The 16,366-nt window shown below is 31.5% G+C and overlaps 1 protein-coding gene across 2 annotated transcripts; it reads left to right on the top strand.

The window, feature by feature from the left end:
- LOC144855563 (inter-alpha-trypsin inhibitor heavy chain H3-like) lies at window positions 1–15,718 on the top strand. 2 transcript variants are annotated; one of them, XM_078713459.1, is made up of 20 exons: window positions 1–128; window positions 233–268; window positions 1,670–1,833; window positions 2,181–2,291; window positions 2,444–2,576; window positions 2,904–3,173; window positions 3,896–4,181; window positions 4,826–5,355; window positions 5,488–5,704; window positions 5,850–5,909; window positions 6,803–6,862; window positions 7,030–7,113; window positions 8,607–8,726; window positions 9,262–9,288; window positions 9,442–9,468; window positions 11,291–11,335; window positions 11,768–11,794; window positions 13,005–13,118; window positions 13,967–14,317; window positions 14,908–15,718. In XM_078713459.1, the coding sequence occupies exons 1-20, from the start codon at window positions 3–5 to the stop codon at window positions 15,129–15,131; spliced, it is 3,012 nt and encodes a 1,003-aa protein (XP_078569585.1). In that variant the 5' UTR covers window positions 1–2; the 3' UTR covers window positions 15,132–15,718. The 2 variants fall into 2 exon arrangements, with proteins under 2 accessions (XP_078569585.1, XP_078569586.1); XM_078713460.1 differs by having other exon boundaries at window positions 5,488–5,720; window positions 5,884–5,909.
- Window positions 15,719–16,366: the final 648 nt, after the last annotated feature.

Here is a 16,366-nt window from a genome sequence, read left to right as displayed (position 1 = left end):
AAATGAATTTATTTCTTGGTTTGATGTTGGCACTGATCGCCACCTGGTTTGTGGATTATAGCACTGCTGTACTAGCCGTCCTTAGCATGAAACAGAATCATTTTGACGAAACAGACACACCTTTGGAAGTAGGAATTTCATTTTTATGTTATTAATTATTACATTCGTTTTATTATGTATGTTTCGTTTTGTATAAAAAGGATGTAAGGAATGAATTTACATTTTATTACAGAGAGTGAAAAGAGAAGTAGATGCGATTGCAACACACGTAAGTTTCAAACGGTGCACTAGCGGTTCCAAAACTTCAAATAATAAACATACATCTTTATCTGAAGTTGTGTGGCCAGTCATTTTGACGTCAGAATTTTAGGAAATTCTAAGTTAAATTCAAAATAACTTTTTTTCAATGAAACTTGAAAAATGTATAATTCATATCGGAGGTAAACTTACTGCATCATGATATCAAAGAATGGCGTACCCATAATAAGTTTCGCGCGTACCCATAATAAGTTTCGCGCGTACCTGCGTGTGTATTATGCCGTAAGATCACGTATGGAAGACTTTCAGTCTTTTTCATTAACACTAAATGTACGACAAACGTGCGCGTACCGTCAAATTGATAAATAGCAATAAAATAGAAATAGACAATGTAATGCAAATTTGTGTAATAACATGCACATTTTGAATCTATTAATAACTCCTTTTTTAAGATTATCTGAAAATTCCAATTAGTTGGATCGCTATTTATTTTATTTCCAGTATAGTTTACAGTACCTTATTTCGGAAGTTCAACAAAGCTTTTTGTGTACAAACGGAAAGGCGTTGACATTTCCTCTAAGTTTGTTACACGAGTGTTTTTACTTTTATTTATTTTATTTATTAAAACATATTTAGGCAGGATAACATAATTCAGAAAAGAAAAGATCACAAAATTTCTGTTTTTCAATATGGTCCTGCAATGAAACAACTTTAAAAGAAACACAAGAAATTCAAAAAATCCAAAACGAAAAAAAATCAGTGAATATAGAACGTTATTAATAATACGTGTGGAAATACAATTATTTTTTTAAGAAATGCTTTTTATAATTAATTTTAAAACTATTTACAGACAAACTATCTTGAATTTTTACAGACATCTTATTCCAAGCTTTAGCTCCTCGCAATCTTTAGCGATCCTTTCATTAACAAGCAAGTTGGCATATGTGGTATAACATTCAGAGATTGGGAATATCTCGTAGAGTATCCATGTTGGTCGTAAACCATTTCAATATCGTTGCACAGACGGAGGTGCTGCAATACCATGTATACAGTACTTTTGTACATAATACATGCAAGAGCGTTGTCTCTACGTTCATCTAGCAATTTGCATTTATTTTGTTTAATAATATCAATCCCACGATAGTTTTTGAAGTCAAACTTATTATAAACTCCAGCGGAACGCTTTTGTAACTTTAAAAGAATATGTTTATTTTTTCCCCACACAGAGATATAGCATAGTCCATACAGGGCTGAATTACGCTGGTATATAGCAATATTTAAAAGAGATTCACTTTTAATTGCCGAATATGATCATTTTTTTACCTGCTATCATCATCAGCATAAACAAAAGTTGTAACTACTCTACTACTCTAACTTGCACATATTTTTATATAATCAAACTCTTTCATAGATCAAGCCTGAAATCACTAAATTACATATAAAGAGTTCGGTGACGTCTAGATTCTCTAGTACCACAGTCACCAGTATTTTGAGCAATCATGCTGACAACAACGCAGCAGAAGCCGTCTTCCTCTTTACTCTACCAGGGGAAGCATTTATTGCTAATTTTTCAATGTAAGTATATGTTACTGTATATATCTTATATTATCACTTAAAATATAAAACAAATTACAAAGTTGATAGGCCTACTGGTAGTTATAACCTGATTGTCAATACCTAGCTAAACATTTTTTTCTGCAAGAACTTTGCTTCACAGGCATAGTTATTTCATTGTGTTTTTAGTTATCTATAAGCTATTAGCTTAACAGATAACTGAAATAATAGACCAAACCAAAATCAGTTTCTAGGTTTCTTATTTTCTATTTTTGTTAAAAGCGTTACAATTCAATATGTATTTTAATCAGTTGTTACGATAAACTTTTTTTTTTACTACACACACTATTTTTATTCACAACTTTTAGGGAAATAGACGGCGTTGTATATCCAGCAGAAATAAAAGAGAAAGAAGTAGCTACACATTTATATCAAGAAGCCAGAAGTAAGGGTCAAAGTGCAGCCCATGTGAAGCAAAAGTATGTCTATAAAACGCATCTCCTTTTCGCTGTAAAATAAAAACTGTGTTTTTCATTAAACTTTTTATTTGATATTCATTTGTATTCATTATTGATTTTATAAAGCTAAAAGCAAAATAAAATGATAATATATTATTATTCTTATTTTTTAGATCGGAAAATGATTTCACGGTATCCGTAAATGTAGCCAAAAAAAACTCTGTTACGTTTGAACTGATATATCAAGAGATGCTGAGGCGTAAGCATGGTTACTTCGAGCATCGAACAAGTATTAGCCCGGGTCAGGTTAGATAAGTTTTTTTTCCTATTGTAAACTCTGAATAGAGCATTTCAGTTATGTAGATAATATAGGAAAACTTTATTACACATTATATATGATGTAAACATCTAAACATAAAAACTTGCACTGATGAAGGGCTAGTGTTGCCCGAAAGCTCTGCTAATTTTTCTGGCTGTTTTACTTTATTGTTTTGATTTAGCTTTTCGCTTTTTTTTTGTATCTCTATTAAGATCCAGCCAATGATACCCACAGCATTGTCATTTTTTCAGTAATTTGCCTTTTGATTCATAAAAACAATATACACTATAAATGTATTTCTTGTTACAAAACAGATTGTAAAGAAAATGAGAGTAGAGGTAGTTATCATTGAGATACAGGGCTTGTTAGAAGTGAATTCAAGTTGGGTCGAACGTCAAGACAAAGAAAATGAAATGACAAAATACAATGTTGGCGAAATACAGCTTAAACGCAGAAATACAACAGCTTTTGTAAAATACGCACCGACTATAGAAGAACAACGCCAGCAATCGGAAGATGGAATTCACGGTGACTTTGTCATTTGGTACGACGTTGCTCACCCGAAAAACGGAGGTGAACTACAGGTAAAGAGTTAAAACAGTATTGAAGAAGTTTTGGTAAAAATTCTATTTATATAATTATATATGCGTTCTTTCACAGAATAACAGTAACCACTCTCCATGTCATTAAAATGTATTGATACAATGCAAAGAAAATAAATATTGTGTCGGTATGAGGAAATTAAAAAATAATAAAGGCGACAGTGACGAACTTGTTTGAGTATCTATCGTTCCCTGACCAAATAATACGTTTTGTTTTGTTTTATTTGTTTAGTAATGTACATATATGTTGATGTTTGATCGAAATAAATGTTGAATTGAATGATTGAATAGAAACATTCATTATTTGTTTTAAATTTGAATCAGATTGGCATTTGAATCAGAATTAATAAAAGGTAGGCCTAGACCTACATTTGATTCACATTGATCTACTGTAGGCTAATTCTTTTTTCCAACGAATCCAAGTCTTGTAAAAAAAGAAAAGAAAAAGGAAACTATTTAACGATTATTAAATAGTGCGTACTATTGCACGTCATATGACCCACAATCGTCCAATCTAATGACAGGAATTTAGTTAGGTGTTATATATATTATATCTTAAAAGAAAGTAACTTGTATTATCATTTATTTCAATATTAATCACTTTGTATTATGTAATGATTCTTATAAGATACAAAACATATCTCAAAATTGTAAGATTTTGACAATAAAGTAGACTTATATCTTGTATCATTTATTTGTTTCAGATTGTGAATGGCTACTTTGTTCATTACTTTTCACCTGAAGGCCTACCAGTAGTTCGTAAGAATGTTGTGTTTGTTATTGATGTCAGTGGATCAATGTATGGACGGAAGATACAACAAACCAAGCAAGCCATGTACACAATTTTGGATGACTTGAGAGAAGTTGACTTTTTTAATATTGTGAAATTTAGCGGAAATACAAGAAAATGGCAAGATAATCTGAAACAGGCAAGCCCCGAAAATATTGGAAATGGAAAGAACTTTATAGAGTCGTTTGGCGCCAAAGGAGGTAAGAAAAATGATTATAACAAAATAGAAAATAAAGAGAAATAATCGGTAACCGTAATGTGTGTATAATGAAAATAGTTAAGATAATGATGATAAAAATTTAGGATCAATACTGCCTATTGTGTGGATTAATAAAGTTAGTTCATAGCGCATACAATAAGGGTCTGAATGCGCAATACATAAATTTAAGTATATAACAAGAACTAACACATTGTTAGATAATTTTTTTTTTGAAAGAAAAATAAATTGAAAAATAAAAACAAAAATAAATAATATAAAAGGGTAAGAAACACTATCAGTATTAATTAAAAAAAATATTGGATAAAAATAGAAGGAAAAAAATTATACTTTTAACGTTGATTAAGAAGACTAAAAAAATCTGATTTTAATATATTTTATTTCTATTGTTGGTTAATATTGCTGCCGTTCCATTTGAGCAAAAATTAAATTTTTGAATAATTTAAACAATTTTACTAAAAGTTATTATTTTAACAGAAGCGTTGTTTTGCCTTGGAAATGACGTGCACAGAATATGAAAGTCATTTCTGAGGCAAACTAGACGCAGTACCATTAACAATGCTACACATTATTGTAACAAAAAAATGGAAATAACCCAGTAAATGTTCTTGTTACTTTTTTTGTCAGCAACAAATTTGCATCGTGGTCTAATGGATGGCATTGAACTACTACACACCGATAGTGAGAATAATGGTGTTTCTATGGTCATCTTGCTTACCGATGGTTTACCTACATCTGGAGTGACTTCATTTGGAAGAATACAAACCGATGTGAAACAAGCAATAAAAGGAAACTGTTCTCTGTTCATCATTGGATTTGGAGATGATGTTGACTATCCATTTCTTGAAAAGTTGGCGCTTCAAAATGACGGTCTGGCAAGGAAGATTTACGACGACTCATTTGCAAGCATTCAGTTGAAAGGATTCTTTGACGAAGTTTCAACTCCACTCCTCCATAACATTGTTTTCAACTACTCAGAAGATTTCGTAGAACTTAATAGCGTAACGCAGACTACGTTTCCTAATTACTTTCAAGGAACTGAGATTGTCGTAAGTGGAAAATTGAAAGCAAAAACAGATAGCGGCATCCTTGACGTGACGATTGCTGCAAATTCTGTTGATGTTACTTTGGAATTTCCACTTAGAATCAACACAGAGGTAAAGTATTCACTAAATAACACTCAGACAGGCTGAGGCATACTAATTGATAAATACTAATTTGCTAATTAGGGAATTCTTAAATGGCACTTAACATCAATAAATGTGATGTGCATTCTACTGTATTTTCAGCCAAAAGAAGACCTACTCAATAATCATACAGTGGATGATTTTGCTAAACGGCTGTGGGCGTATTTGTCGATAAAAGAACTTCTCCAAAAAAGAAATATAAGTGAAAATGACGTCGAACGTGATAAACTAAAAGAAAATGCTCTCCAACTCTCACTTGAATATCATTTTGTTACTCCATTGACTTCGCTTATTGTTATAAAACCAGAACAAACATTCTGTAAGATAAACAATGGGTTTTACTTTTTTAATTGGACGACTTAAAAATAAATATTGTTTGTCATAGCGGCTACGCCATGCTATTGTATATATAATATTTTTATTAAGGTTGAGAAACGGAATTATAACTATATTTTTGTTTATAGTTTCAGACGTAGATAAAATTGTTCAACCAACAAGCAGTGGTACAGATACGAAAACAAATAGTAAGTAAAATATACTATTAATGGCGAATAAATACTAGTAAGGTTATGTTTGCAATGCACCATGTGTTTCCAAAACGAAATAAAATACTTTATTGTTGACAACGTGTCCCCCACTGGAACAAAAAGGTCACTTTGAAGACAGTGACACATTGTTTTTGGCTAACTGTAGCTTTGTCCTACTATGAAATAGCAAGCTAGTTTGGCTTGGTGCACACCTTGCCAGTCTGGTGATGACCGATCGCCCTAGACTGTGCCACTATATTTGACTCATCTTTACTTGCCAGCATTATTCAGTTGTCGAGTAATTATTTCTTTTTGGAAACACACGATGGTGTACCAAAAACCTAACTTTCTGTGAGAATCTTGTTGTTATAATAGTTAAATAATATAAATGACCTGCTAACATGCACACAATGGTAATAATATGTATACACTTTTCGTATTGAAACTGCTTGTGGAATATTACTAATCGCCGTATTGTTGCGCGAGTAAAATATTATTTATTTCATTGCGTAATACATGTTTATAAGAATATTGTAAGAGCCTAGCGCATGCGCGAATCAGTGAGCAGAAGTGATGAAAAGCGATTTCAGCGATTTTACACAGTAAGGATATTTTCACGCGTAATCTTAGTTTCTATTAGAACTTACTGAAATAACTTAAACAACTCGTAAATTAGTCAATTGTTTAATAATTCAGTCAAGGTGTACCACGACCACCAACACACATTGGTTTAATAAACTGTGTTTACACGACCGCATGTTATATATTTCTAATGTGGACTATCGCGGCACCCCAACCATCATCTCGTTATTGCATGCCGAGCTCATTTTATAAGTGTTAATTAGTCATGTATTTTCTTCTGCAATATACGTCTGTTTATCATTTTACAGGAAAATATTATGGAAGGAGAACAAGTGGGAGTAAACGTGCACGTTATTTGTTGCCTCCTGGTATGAAGACAAAATGTTTATTTTCTTTAATTGCTTCGAATATGTATGCAAAAAACACATTAAAATATATATGTGAATTAAATGTATTTAATTAATTAGTAGTAGTAGGCCTTTTTCATCAATTTAATAATTTAAAATTATATCAAAATCTAATTTTCTTGATACAGGAGCAAACTTTCTATTAAGTAAACCTTCCAGCTCTCATGGAAGTGGACCATATGGAAGTGGGAGTCAACATTATGCCCATGCATGTAAGTTCGAAATCAACCATTTATAAATATACGGTGCTTTTCAAAATAATTACCATTTTGTAATGCTATTGGTTTATTATATTATTTGAAAATTATAACAAAACAACTAGATTTAATATTTAATTCGTCACTATGACGAATTATAGGTTATATCCATTGATTTAAATAAAGATTATTGATTTTTAAAAGATATATTGATTGATTGACTGATTTTGTCAGAATCTTTAATTATTTATAATATTATATGAACCATAGGATCTTGGCAACGCAAATACAATAGTCGGTATCACTGCTCATTGAGCCATATACACTTGAATACAACAATCCGGTCAAAGATCCTACCGATCCGCGATATGTCATAAACCACCCTTGTTTAATAAATACATTACTTTTTCTTTAGATTTCATTAAAAATCATGCGTATAATTTATACATTAAGAAATAAAATTGAACGAACAATACGGACATAGCAAAACAATTATTTCGTTTCGTTTCCCAAGTTGAGACTCGATCTCGGTACCTTGAATGCTATATACGCGATCACAGACCACCGATCCATATGCACACCTGAATAAAAGTTGAAGAAAGATTCCTCCGTGTATTTACTATGCAGTAACCACTTTGGTGCAGACAGATTAAGACTTACCGCAATGAATCATATTTTTTTACTATGACGATATCTTTAAACCTTTTTTTTAAATGATGCACTGTCAAAGTATATATTTTCAACTTCAAATTAACATACGCTTTAAGAAAATGAAATGAAAAATAGGGTTCACCAAGCATTCTTGCGATCTATATTAATTTTAAAATTTTGCATATTTTCACTATTTTGTTAACTTACACGTGCGTAGCCTGTCACGTTTGACGTGCTCGTATAACACGTATACATTTCTAAAGAAAGGTTGTAAAACAGAAATCGGGAAAAAAGAGTGCGCATTAACGTTTAACGCGTAGTGCGCGTACAACATCGCCTAAAATTGCCTGAAACGTACTCTAATTTCATCGAAAATAAATTTTGACAATTTTAAGCGCACCTATTTTTTGAAAAGATAATCACATCGATTTCCGATCATAATGCTCTGAAAAATCAAAGTAGCTAGATGAAATTAATCTCAAGCCAAATGCTAAGGAAAGAATAAAATAAAGATTCTGACAAAATCATTAAGGTTATATTAACGAAAATATAAAAGCATTTATTTCAAATATGTAATAATGAATACTAGATACAATATATTCAATGTATTAATATAAAAAAGATTTAAAAAAAAAGATAATGAACATGGCCAGCCCAGGATTACATAATAATAATTATTACAACGTTTATGGTTCTCTTTGATCATAATTCTAAATCTCAGAATGTCTAAATAATGGTAAAATTCCAAACCACCCAGTGATGATACTGACAATTTCACCAACTGTATGCCGTATTTATATAGTTGCTGGGGTGTGGGGATATTTTGTTACTAATCAATAATCTTCTTAACTCTACAGTTGACTTTGATCCTTGTAATTATCACCCTTGTGGAAATAATAGTTTTTGCATAAATAAAGTGGACGGCTTCATCTGTATTTGTGATCCAGGATATTCCGGTAATCCTTGTCAACAAAAAGGTAATAATTAGACAGTAATATGATACGACAGAAATGTCTAATACTTATATTAATATAATATAATATCTATAAACTGTTTTTATAATAAACATTTTTTATTTTTGCCAATAGTTGTATTTGCAGCAAAAATGTTTTGTTTTATTCACGAGTCCAATAATGAATTAAGATCATAAGAATTATTAACGTTCCAATCTATATATATGTTTTTCAACTCGCTCTAATATTTTTACCTTTTGTCACATTCTATAATGTGTCAGTTTCAAGATTTTTAATTGAATGAATTACTTTTATGCTAACTTTAATGAACTTAATTACCTGCATTTCTTGACAGTTCAGCAGAGCAGTAATACATGTTGTGATCTGGCATATTACTCGAGTAGCATATCAAGGGTTGTCCATACTTTATAGTTCCATTGAATGATTTTATTTGCCACAAAAATGTTTTTTGCCAAAGGTAATAATAACTTTATCGATGGACCATTGAAAGTTTGATACATCTTTAAATAATCATTTTGTTTGTTTTTATTACTTTTAGCAACCATCCAGACAATACAAGAAACTAGTAAGTTAATAGTTCTATTAAAAAAATGTTGTATTAGCACAATACTATGCGATGTCTTTGCTTAATATAAATTTTGAAACAATAATGTTATAGTATTCAATTTGAAAGCTGTATCTTAAATTTAAAAAAATATTTTTTTTTATTTACTATTAGCAACCATCCAGACAACACAAATAACTAGTAAGTTACAGTAACTTATTTGGTAATTCAAATGAAAGAAATATAATTGTTACATTTTGTTTGTTTATTATTACTTGTATAGCGCACATTTATACAACATTTAATTATAATCAGTGGCGCTTCACATCAATTAGTATCGTAACATTGTTTGAAATATAGTGCGTTTAAATGTTTTTTAAACTGATTATAGTCGTCTAAGTGTTTAATGTGACTTGGTAATCTGTTCCAAATTTTGAGTCCTGCTACGGCAAACGAACAATCACTTGTTTCTATCGAGTTAAAGATGAATGGTTGGAAAAATTGAATGACCATTGAAATGATCTGTGCCTGGTTTTTTTTGTCATAATTTAAATAATTTGGATGTTATTGGCCATTCGAAAAATGATGATTCTAAAAGGAAATGATTTTTTATTTTAAAGTATACTGTATTTACACCAACTTAAGAATAGTAAAGTGTAGTGGCTAAAATATATTGAAACCTCGGACCTATCTATTTTCAGTCGCGTGTTAGTCGCGCGCAATGCGACTCTACAGCTCACAATGTCGTCAGTTGGTCGGTCGGTCGGTAAACACTAACTTGAGCACGCGACTGCAGCCATCTATATGACCTTGTTATTGTATATAGCTGATCTTCCCCAATTTGTATAGTATTTTCGGGATTTTGCGTGTTTGCTAACGTGGTGCTTGATTCCTAAGGCGCATCCTCTTCACGTGATTCCTAAATCGAATATGAATAATAATAGTTTGTATAAATATTATTATAAACAAGAGTAATCTAAAATATGCAAATCCGCCGGGTTTTAAAAAGAAAAAAGGGTAACGAATCTTGAAAAGAACCGTCTAGTAGTTTTGACGTACGGCCTATAATTTGAAAATAATAAAACGTGCTTCAAAATTGGAATTCAGGTCCCGATTCCCTTTAATTGCGGTAAAGATCCGTCATGTAGTTTGGACGTACGGCCTAAGTAAACTATAAAAAGGTAGTCCATAATGGGATCCATGGTTCGGATTGCTTCTAAAATTCAATGAAGTTGTTCGTGACCACATATCTATCTGTGGTTTAAATGGAATATCCAGATGGATAATGAAGCATAAAGATGAAGTATTAAACAAAATCGGTTACATAGGAATTTAAATTGACGATAGCTTACCTGAAATAATCATATTTGTCAATATAAATATAAATAAAAATATTGCTTTTTAAATTAGCATTTTAATTAAAGTGGATGAAACTCTTAGTAAATCCCTTTTAAATTTGTTCTATGAAAGTACAATCTAAAGCTGTAGAAATTAATAATAATAATAATAATAATTATCCTGGATTTATATAGCGCCTATTGGTGTGAAAACCCTACATTATTACCCCAGTCATTTTTTGGATCAATTAAGCTATTTCTGTGTAGGGAACCTCGAAACCACGAAAATAGTAATTAATAGTTTAATTATAAAAATGATAGAGTTGATTTTAACAAATAAAATAAATGAATGTTGTGGATAAAAGCAGAGACTGTTCTATAGCATGTAAATTATTTTAATGCAATATAGAAATGCCTTTGTGACCGACGTGGATTTTACATTTTCACAAACGTTATTCCTACATTAAGTATTGCTGGAGCAAAGGCTTAAAAAAATACCTGTTTAATTCTAATAATTCTCTTCTAAGCATATAGTTTTAAATATAATTATGCATAGAAACAAACGTTTTTCTAATTGAAGACGACGACGAAAATAACATTAATTAGTGTTCAAGTTGTTTATTCACTGATAAGTACCGAATTTTAATTCAAATTATTAATGTTATTTGTACTATTATATCTTTTAGCAACCAGTGAACCAACACAAGAAACTAGTAGGCCTAAGTTAACAGGTAAAGAACTCGAAAGCCCGTATATGCAAAAAATGTGTGCATGAGATTTTGTCATTTTTCTATTTGACTACAACAATAATCAGAATAGGCCTACATCCCAATATTTCACATAAGGGGGTGACGGAAATATATGTATACAGAATAATATTTATAGTAATAAAAATAGACATCTAGACTTAAAAATTGGTAAAAGATGTGTTGTATTTTAACAAGTCTGAGGGGACATGCGGAGGATGCTGTCCTATTTTAAACCATCCACTGTTTATAAACATCAGTCAATACGACAAACAAATTGAATTATCTGTATAATAAAATTATCTGAAACAATTGTTTTTATAACATTATAATAAGAGGAATAATCAAAGTATTTTTTTGTTTATGTTAAGAGTTCCGTGTCTTGCATTAAAATCTTAATTATTTTTAATTTACCAGCAAACAGCCGGACAACAAAAGAAACTAGTAAGTTATGACTTTAATGTAACTCCACTTAAAACTGTATATATGTTTCTAACTGTTTTGGATTCAAACTATTCATACATATTGCCAAATATTTTTCCTGGCCAACATTCAAGTTTCGAAATAGCTAATAACTATCGAATAACATATCAAAACATTCCGTTTGTTTTAACGATTTTGTTACAATAATAACGATTATTAAGTTACTGAACATAACTGTAAACAAAACAAACAAATAATGCCTGAAGGCCAGTTCAAATGAGACTTGTAAACATTGTATTTCTGTATCTGGCCCAAAGTGTATGGAACAATATTAACAATAGATTACAAATTAGTATATCTCTTCCTGCCTTCCGTTAACAAAGAAAGAAGATACTATATTATTTCTCAATACAAAGAACTTAACCTTGTCTTGATTTTTAAAACCGGTTATTCATACATTTTAAACCTTAATTTCTGATTTACTTTTTGGTAGGCCTATGTTACCTTTTTTTGCTGAAGGGCCAAGTCGTGACAAGTGCTCTTGCACTTCTACTTGACCCTGACTGCCTTGTACTTTTTTCTTTAATTATTATTTTGTATTATACGTATATTATTTCAGTCTGAAATAAATGTTTAAATGATTGAATGAACAAAGGAAAGCTTTTAAGGGTCATATGGCGTCTAAATGCGGCTTTGCAATGATAGGCTTAGGAGATGGTAGATCAGGCCTCTATTTTAACACTGAGACAACGTTGGCCAATGCAATGCCACATTTAGAATAATCAAAGATGACGACCCCGAATTATTTCCAATGTAAGTAGGCCAAACCTAGCAGGCCAAGCCTAGCAGGCCAAGCCAGGGTATGGTGTACCGTGACCTAGACTAGAAAGGCGTACAGCACCAGGCCAGAACTTACTTTAATTTGAGAGAGAGTATTCAAAGGGTTAGGTTCTTAATACCCATAGCAAACAATTCATTCCCATTATTCCAAGTCTGTTGTGCCTGGCCACATAATATGGAAGTGGGTACGTGTCATTTGAAAAAAAACCCAACAAAAACACAATGGAAATAGTATAATGGTGTAGTACAATCAAATGTTTATAGATCATCATTACAATGACATCGTTGCAAGGGTTAAGTGCAGGCTTAAGTTCCTTAGCCACACCTAGATACACAAAGGTAGTTTAAACAAAATCATCACTTACCACATTTTTAAATAATTGTATTTCAGGTGTGGGCGATAATCAATATCTTGTTAGAATACCGAATTCAAACTTATACGTTTGCTTCAACATTGAAAGCTACCCAGGTGATGCTTATCGTTTAATTCAAGATCCGAAACAAGGTATATGTATGTCTATAAGTAAAACTAAATGTGAATTATATCTTATAATTGAGTTTATATTCAACCCAAAGTTCCTGTATCAGCTGTGCGAATAAAAAGTTGTTATTACGGAACCATGTTTTATTTACTAGCATTTTATCCATTCACGTATTAAATCTTTAAGCAACATTACCGTGTCAATAATTGGCACTGTCATCTGGTGATCATATTATGAAATCAAATTCAAATCGTTAGGTTACGCGCAAAAATTAAGACAAAAATAAATAACTGCGTAGATAAATATAGAATGTTCTTGATTGAAAAGAATGAACATTTTAAATTTAAGACAATTTCCAGACTTTGACTTTTTAAAATACAGTACATACATAATCGAACATCCTTCATTGAATTAGGAAAAAATAACAGTGCGAGAGTTTCAGCTGATAGACGGCCACACTTGTGGGCATATGACGGATATTTTGCTGCATTTTGAAAACTTATATATAATGATTCATTTATCAATAATGTAATGATTTTCCGTATTTTGTATAGAGATTGCGCTCGATTCCCAGTAGACTTACTGTATCTATAGTAGTTATAATAGTAAGTTAAGGTTAGGTTTGGTTAGGTTAAGGTTGTGGTTTATTATACCAGCGTCTCAGGGATACATAATTTGTCTATGATGGAAACTTAAGGATACCGAGAACCAAATAAATATAAGCTTATCTGTTTTTTTTTATTAAATTTGTTCAGGTAATTTATAAAACAAAATTTAAAGATGATGTAGTAGATGTGCGTAAATAATTCTGGCCATTTATTTGTATAAGCTTAAAAATAATAGTAATACATTGGTATTTGTGTTTTCATAGGGATCAAGGTTACTGGTACACTAATTGTCGAGTCCCATTATCAAAATGCAGAGCATCGACCGTTGTTAAGAGAAATACACTTGAAGTATAGAAATAGAACGATAGTTGTAACACCGTCATATGCAAAGTTACATGAGGTTGTCATCAGGTGGCAAAACATAAATTGGCTGGGTGATCAATATTTATCGCTCATCAGGGAAAATGATCAAGTTCGAGTCATGATTGGTACAGATATTACATTGGTTATAATGCGGCATAGGTATCCACGTGGGAGCTCTAATCAAGTGTATTACTTGGGATTATATGTGGACGTTGGGAGAGGTTTCTCCGATGACGTACATGGCCTGATTGGTAAGAATTAAAATAATTGAGCAACTGAACACATTTCCCCCTAAATGAAGATAGTCAATTTTTCAAAAAGATCATCACATGTCCTTAACATTTGGATTTTTTCGAATATTTTTTTTTGTCAAATAGATATTTTATCATGGAACGCTTACATTCTAACTCGCCCCGCAAGCTCCGCCCCTCTCATCACTTGGTACTGCATGTATTGATGAATTTATAGGTTATTTATAGTAATGTATAGGTCCAATGCTTATACAAAGCAAATATTAATCAATGGATTAATGATGTGACACACCGCATGGTGAGAAAGCTGCTAACATTTAAAGGAAACATTTAAAACAAAGTATATTAAAACAATTAATTGTTTCACAAAATGTATCAGTCTGTAGTAATATTGCAATTATTATTGTAGTGAATATAAAACAAATCTCCCACCAGATACACTAGAATTGATTGATGAATACAATTTGAAAAAAACCGAACAAAATCATGAACTTAAGATATTTGAGTCACACGACTTCAGCAATACGAATCTGAATATTTACAAGTAGACTGCTTTTAATTAACCATGTTTGTTATTTATATTATTGTAGGACAATTTTATAACAGAAATCGCCGTATACGCCTCAATAATGTACACTTCGATAAACCTGCTATAAAGGGCACACTATATGTGAATTCTCGTCAAGTTCCGGTGACACTGGAATATGCTGACGAAGCTGGGCCTGGTACAAAACAAACTCGGCAGTGCTGGTTTGCAGACAACAACGGAATGGGGCTAATAGACGGCTGGCACGGAGACTACCTGGATAAGTAGATTGAAAGATGTTGTGACTTCTAATCAATACGATAATGATTATACGAAAAAATCAACAATTACAAAAATATATTTCTTAGATAAAAAGAAAATGATTTGATGTTAGATAGATTGATATGTAGAGGCTTGTCAATTTTGTTAATATCTTGAAAGTCAAGTATAAAACACAGCTAAACATGTATATCTTTCCATATATATTACTGTAACCAATTTAATTTTATTTTACTTTAAACAAAACACGCTCACAATCTTCCTAAATCTGAGTTTTTGTTTCCAAATGCTTGGTTGCACGCTGTGTCGCTAGCAGTTAATGGTTGATGTGAATGAATCCACTAGATTCAACGTGACGTCATTGCATGAGGCAGTAGTAAGGACAATCATCCCAACACATACCTTATCGTTTCAAACATGAACAAATCTTCATTACTGGTATAACAATACATCAATAAAAATTACCAAATGGATTAAATTTGCATTTCTAATTTTTTTAACTGCCTTATTTTATAATTTTTATACATAACCTTTTGCAGAATATGACGTTTTAGATATTGTTGCTTCCATGATTATAAGGTTGTAGAAAATGCATTGACAGGATAGGAAGTACCAAATAAATATCAGACAATGGATAAATTGTTTTAGGTACAAACAACTGAATACGCATCCACAAGCAGTAATGAAAAGAAAAATAGGCCTAATATAAATCTGGGATTCTTTTTGTAATTAAAATACTAGAGGGTGAGCTCGCTTCGCTCGCTCCCCCTCAGCGATAATTATTTATATTGATGTTTTATTGGGGAGGTGTTCCGGGCGTTTTTTTCAATAAATACCATCCTAAAAGTCCTGGCAGCTTACTCAACAAATTTTGGTTCGGAATTGTTTTGATCTATACTTTAAGCTCTGTATACACTATCAAACTAGTTTGACAAAAAAGTGCGATGTGCCCAAATATGGTAGTGCTATGCCCAAATATGGTAGTGATATGACATCATCATGTTAATTAAAAGACTGTTTTTCAATAGGTGAATAATACACCTTTCACATCTAACTGCACACTGATCATCTCCGGAGATACTCCGGGGTTTGTAATTATTCACAACGTCCAGAAACTCCTGAGAGACCCCATTCACATCAACACCGGAGTTTCGTTTTCGCCCTCTATTTCGTTTGTTTGTTTACATCGCGACGATCATTAAAATAATTTTAATTGATAATATTTTCAATTTGATAATTATTTT

This window comes from Antedon bifida, chromosome 11 (genome assembly GCF_963402885.1).
Source record: "Antedon bifida chromosome 11, ecAntBifi1.1, whole genome shotgun sequence".
NCBI classification, from domain to species: Eukaryota; Metazoa; Echinodermata; class Crinoidea; order Comatulida; family Antedonidae; genus Antedon; species Antedon bifida.
The sequence above is the reverse complement of the archived record's forward strand: the minus strand, read 5'-3'. Positions and strand labels throughout refer to the sequence as shown.

Bases quoted from the DNA above. Each gene is read 5' to 3' on its own strand.
- LOC144855563 (XM_078713459.1), top strand. From the start codon at position 3: ATGAATTTATTTCTTGGTTTGATGTTGGCACTGATCGCCACCTGGTTT. The intron at 5,705-5,849 runs GTAAGATAAACA...TTTTGTTTATAG, and splicing joins AAAACCAGAACAAACATTCT to TTTCAGACGTAGATAAAATT. The intron at 7,114-8,606 runs GTAAGTTCGAAA...TTAACTCTACAG, and splicing joins TCAACATTATGCCCATGCAT to TTGACTTTGATCCTTGTAAT.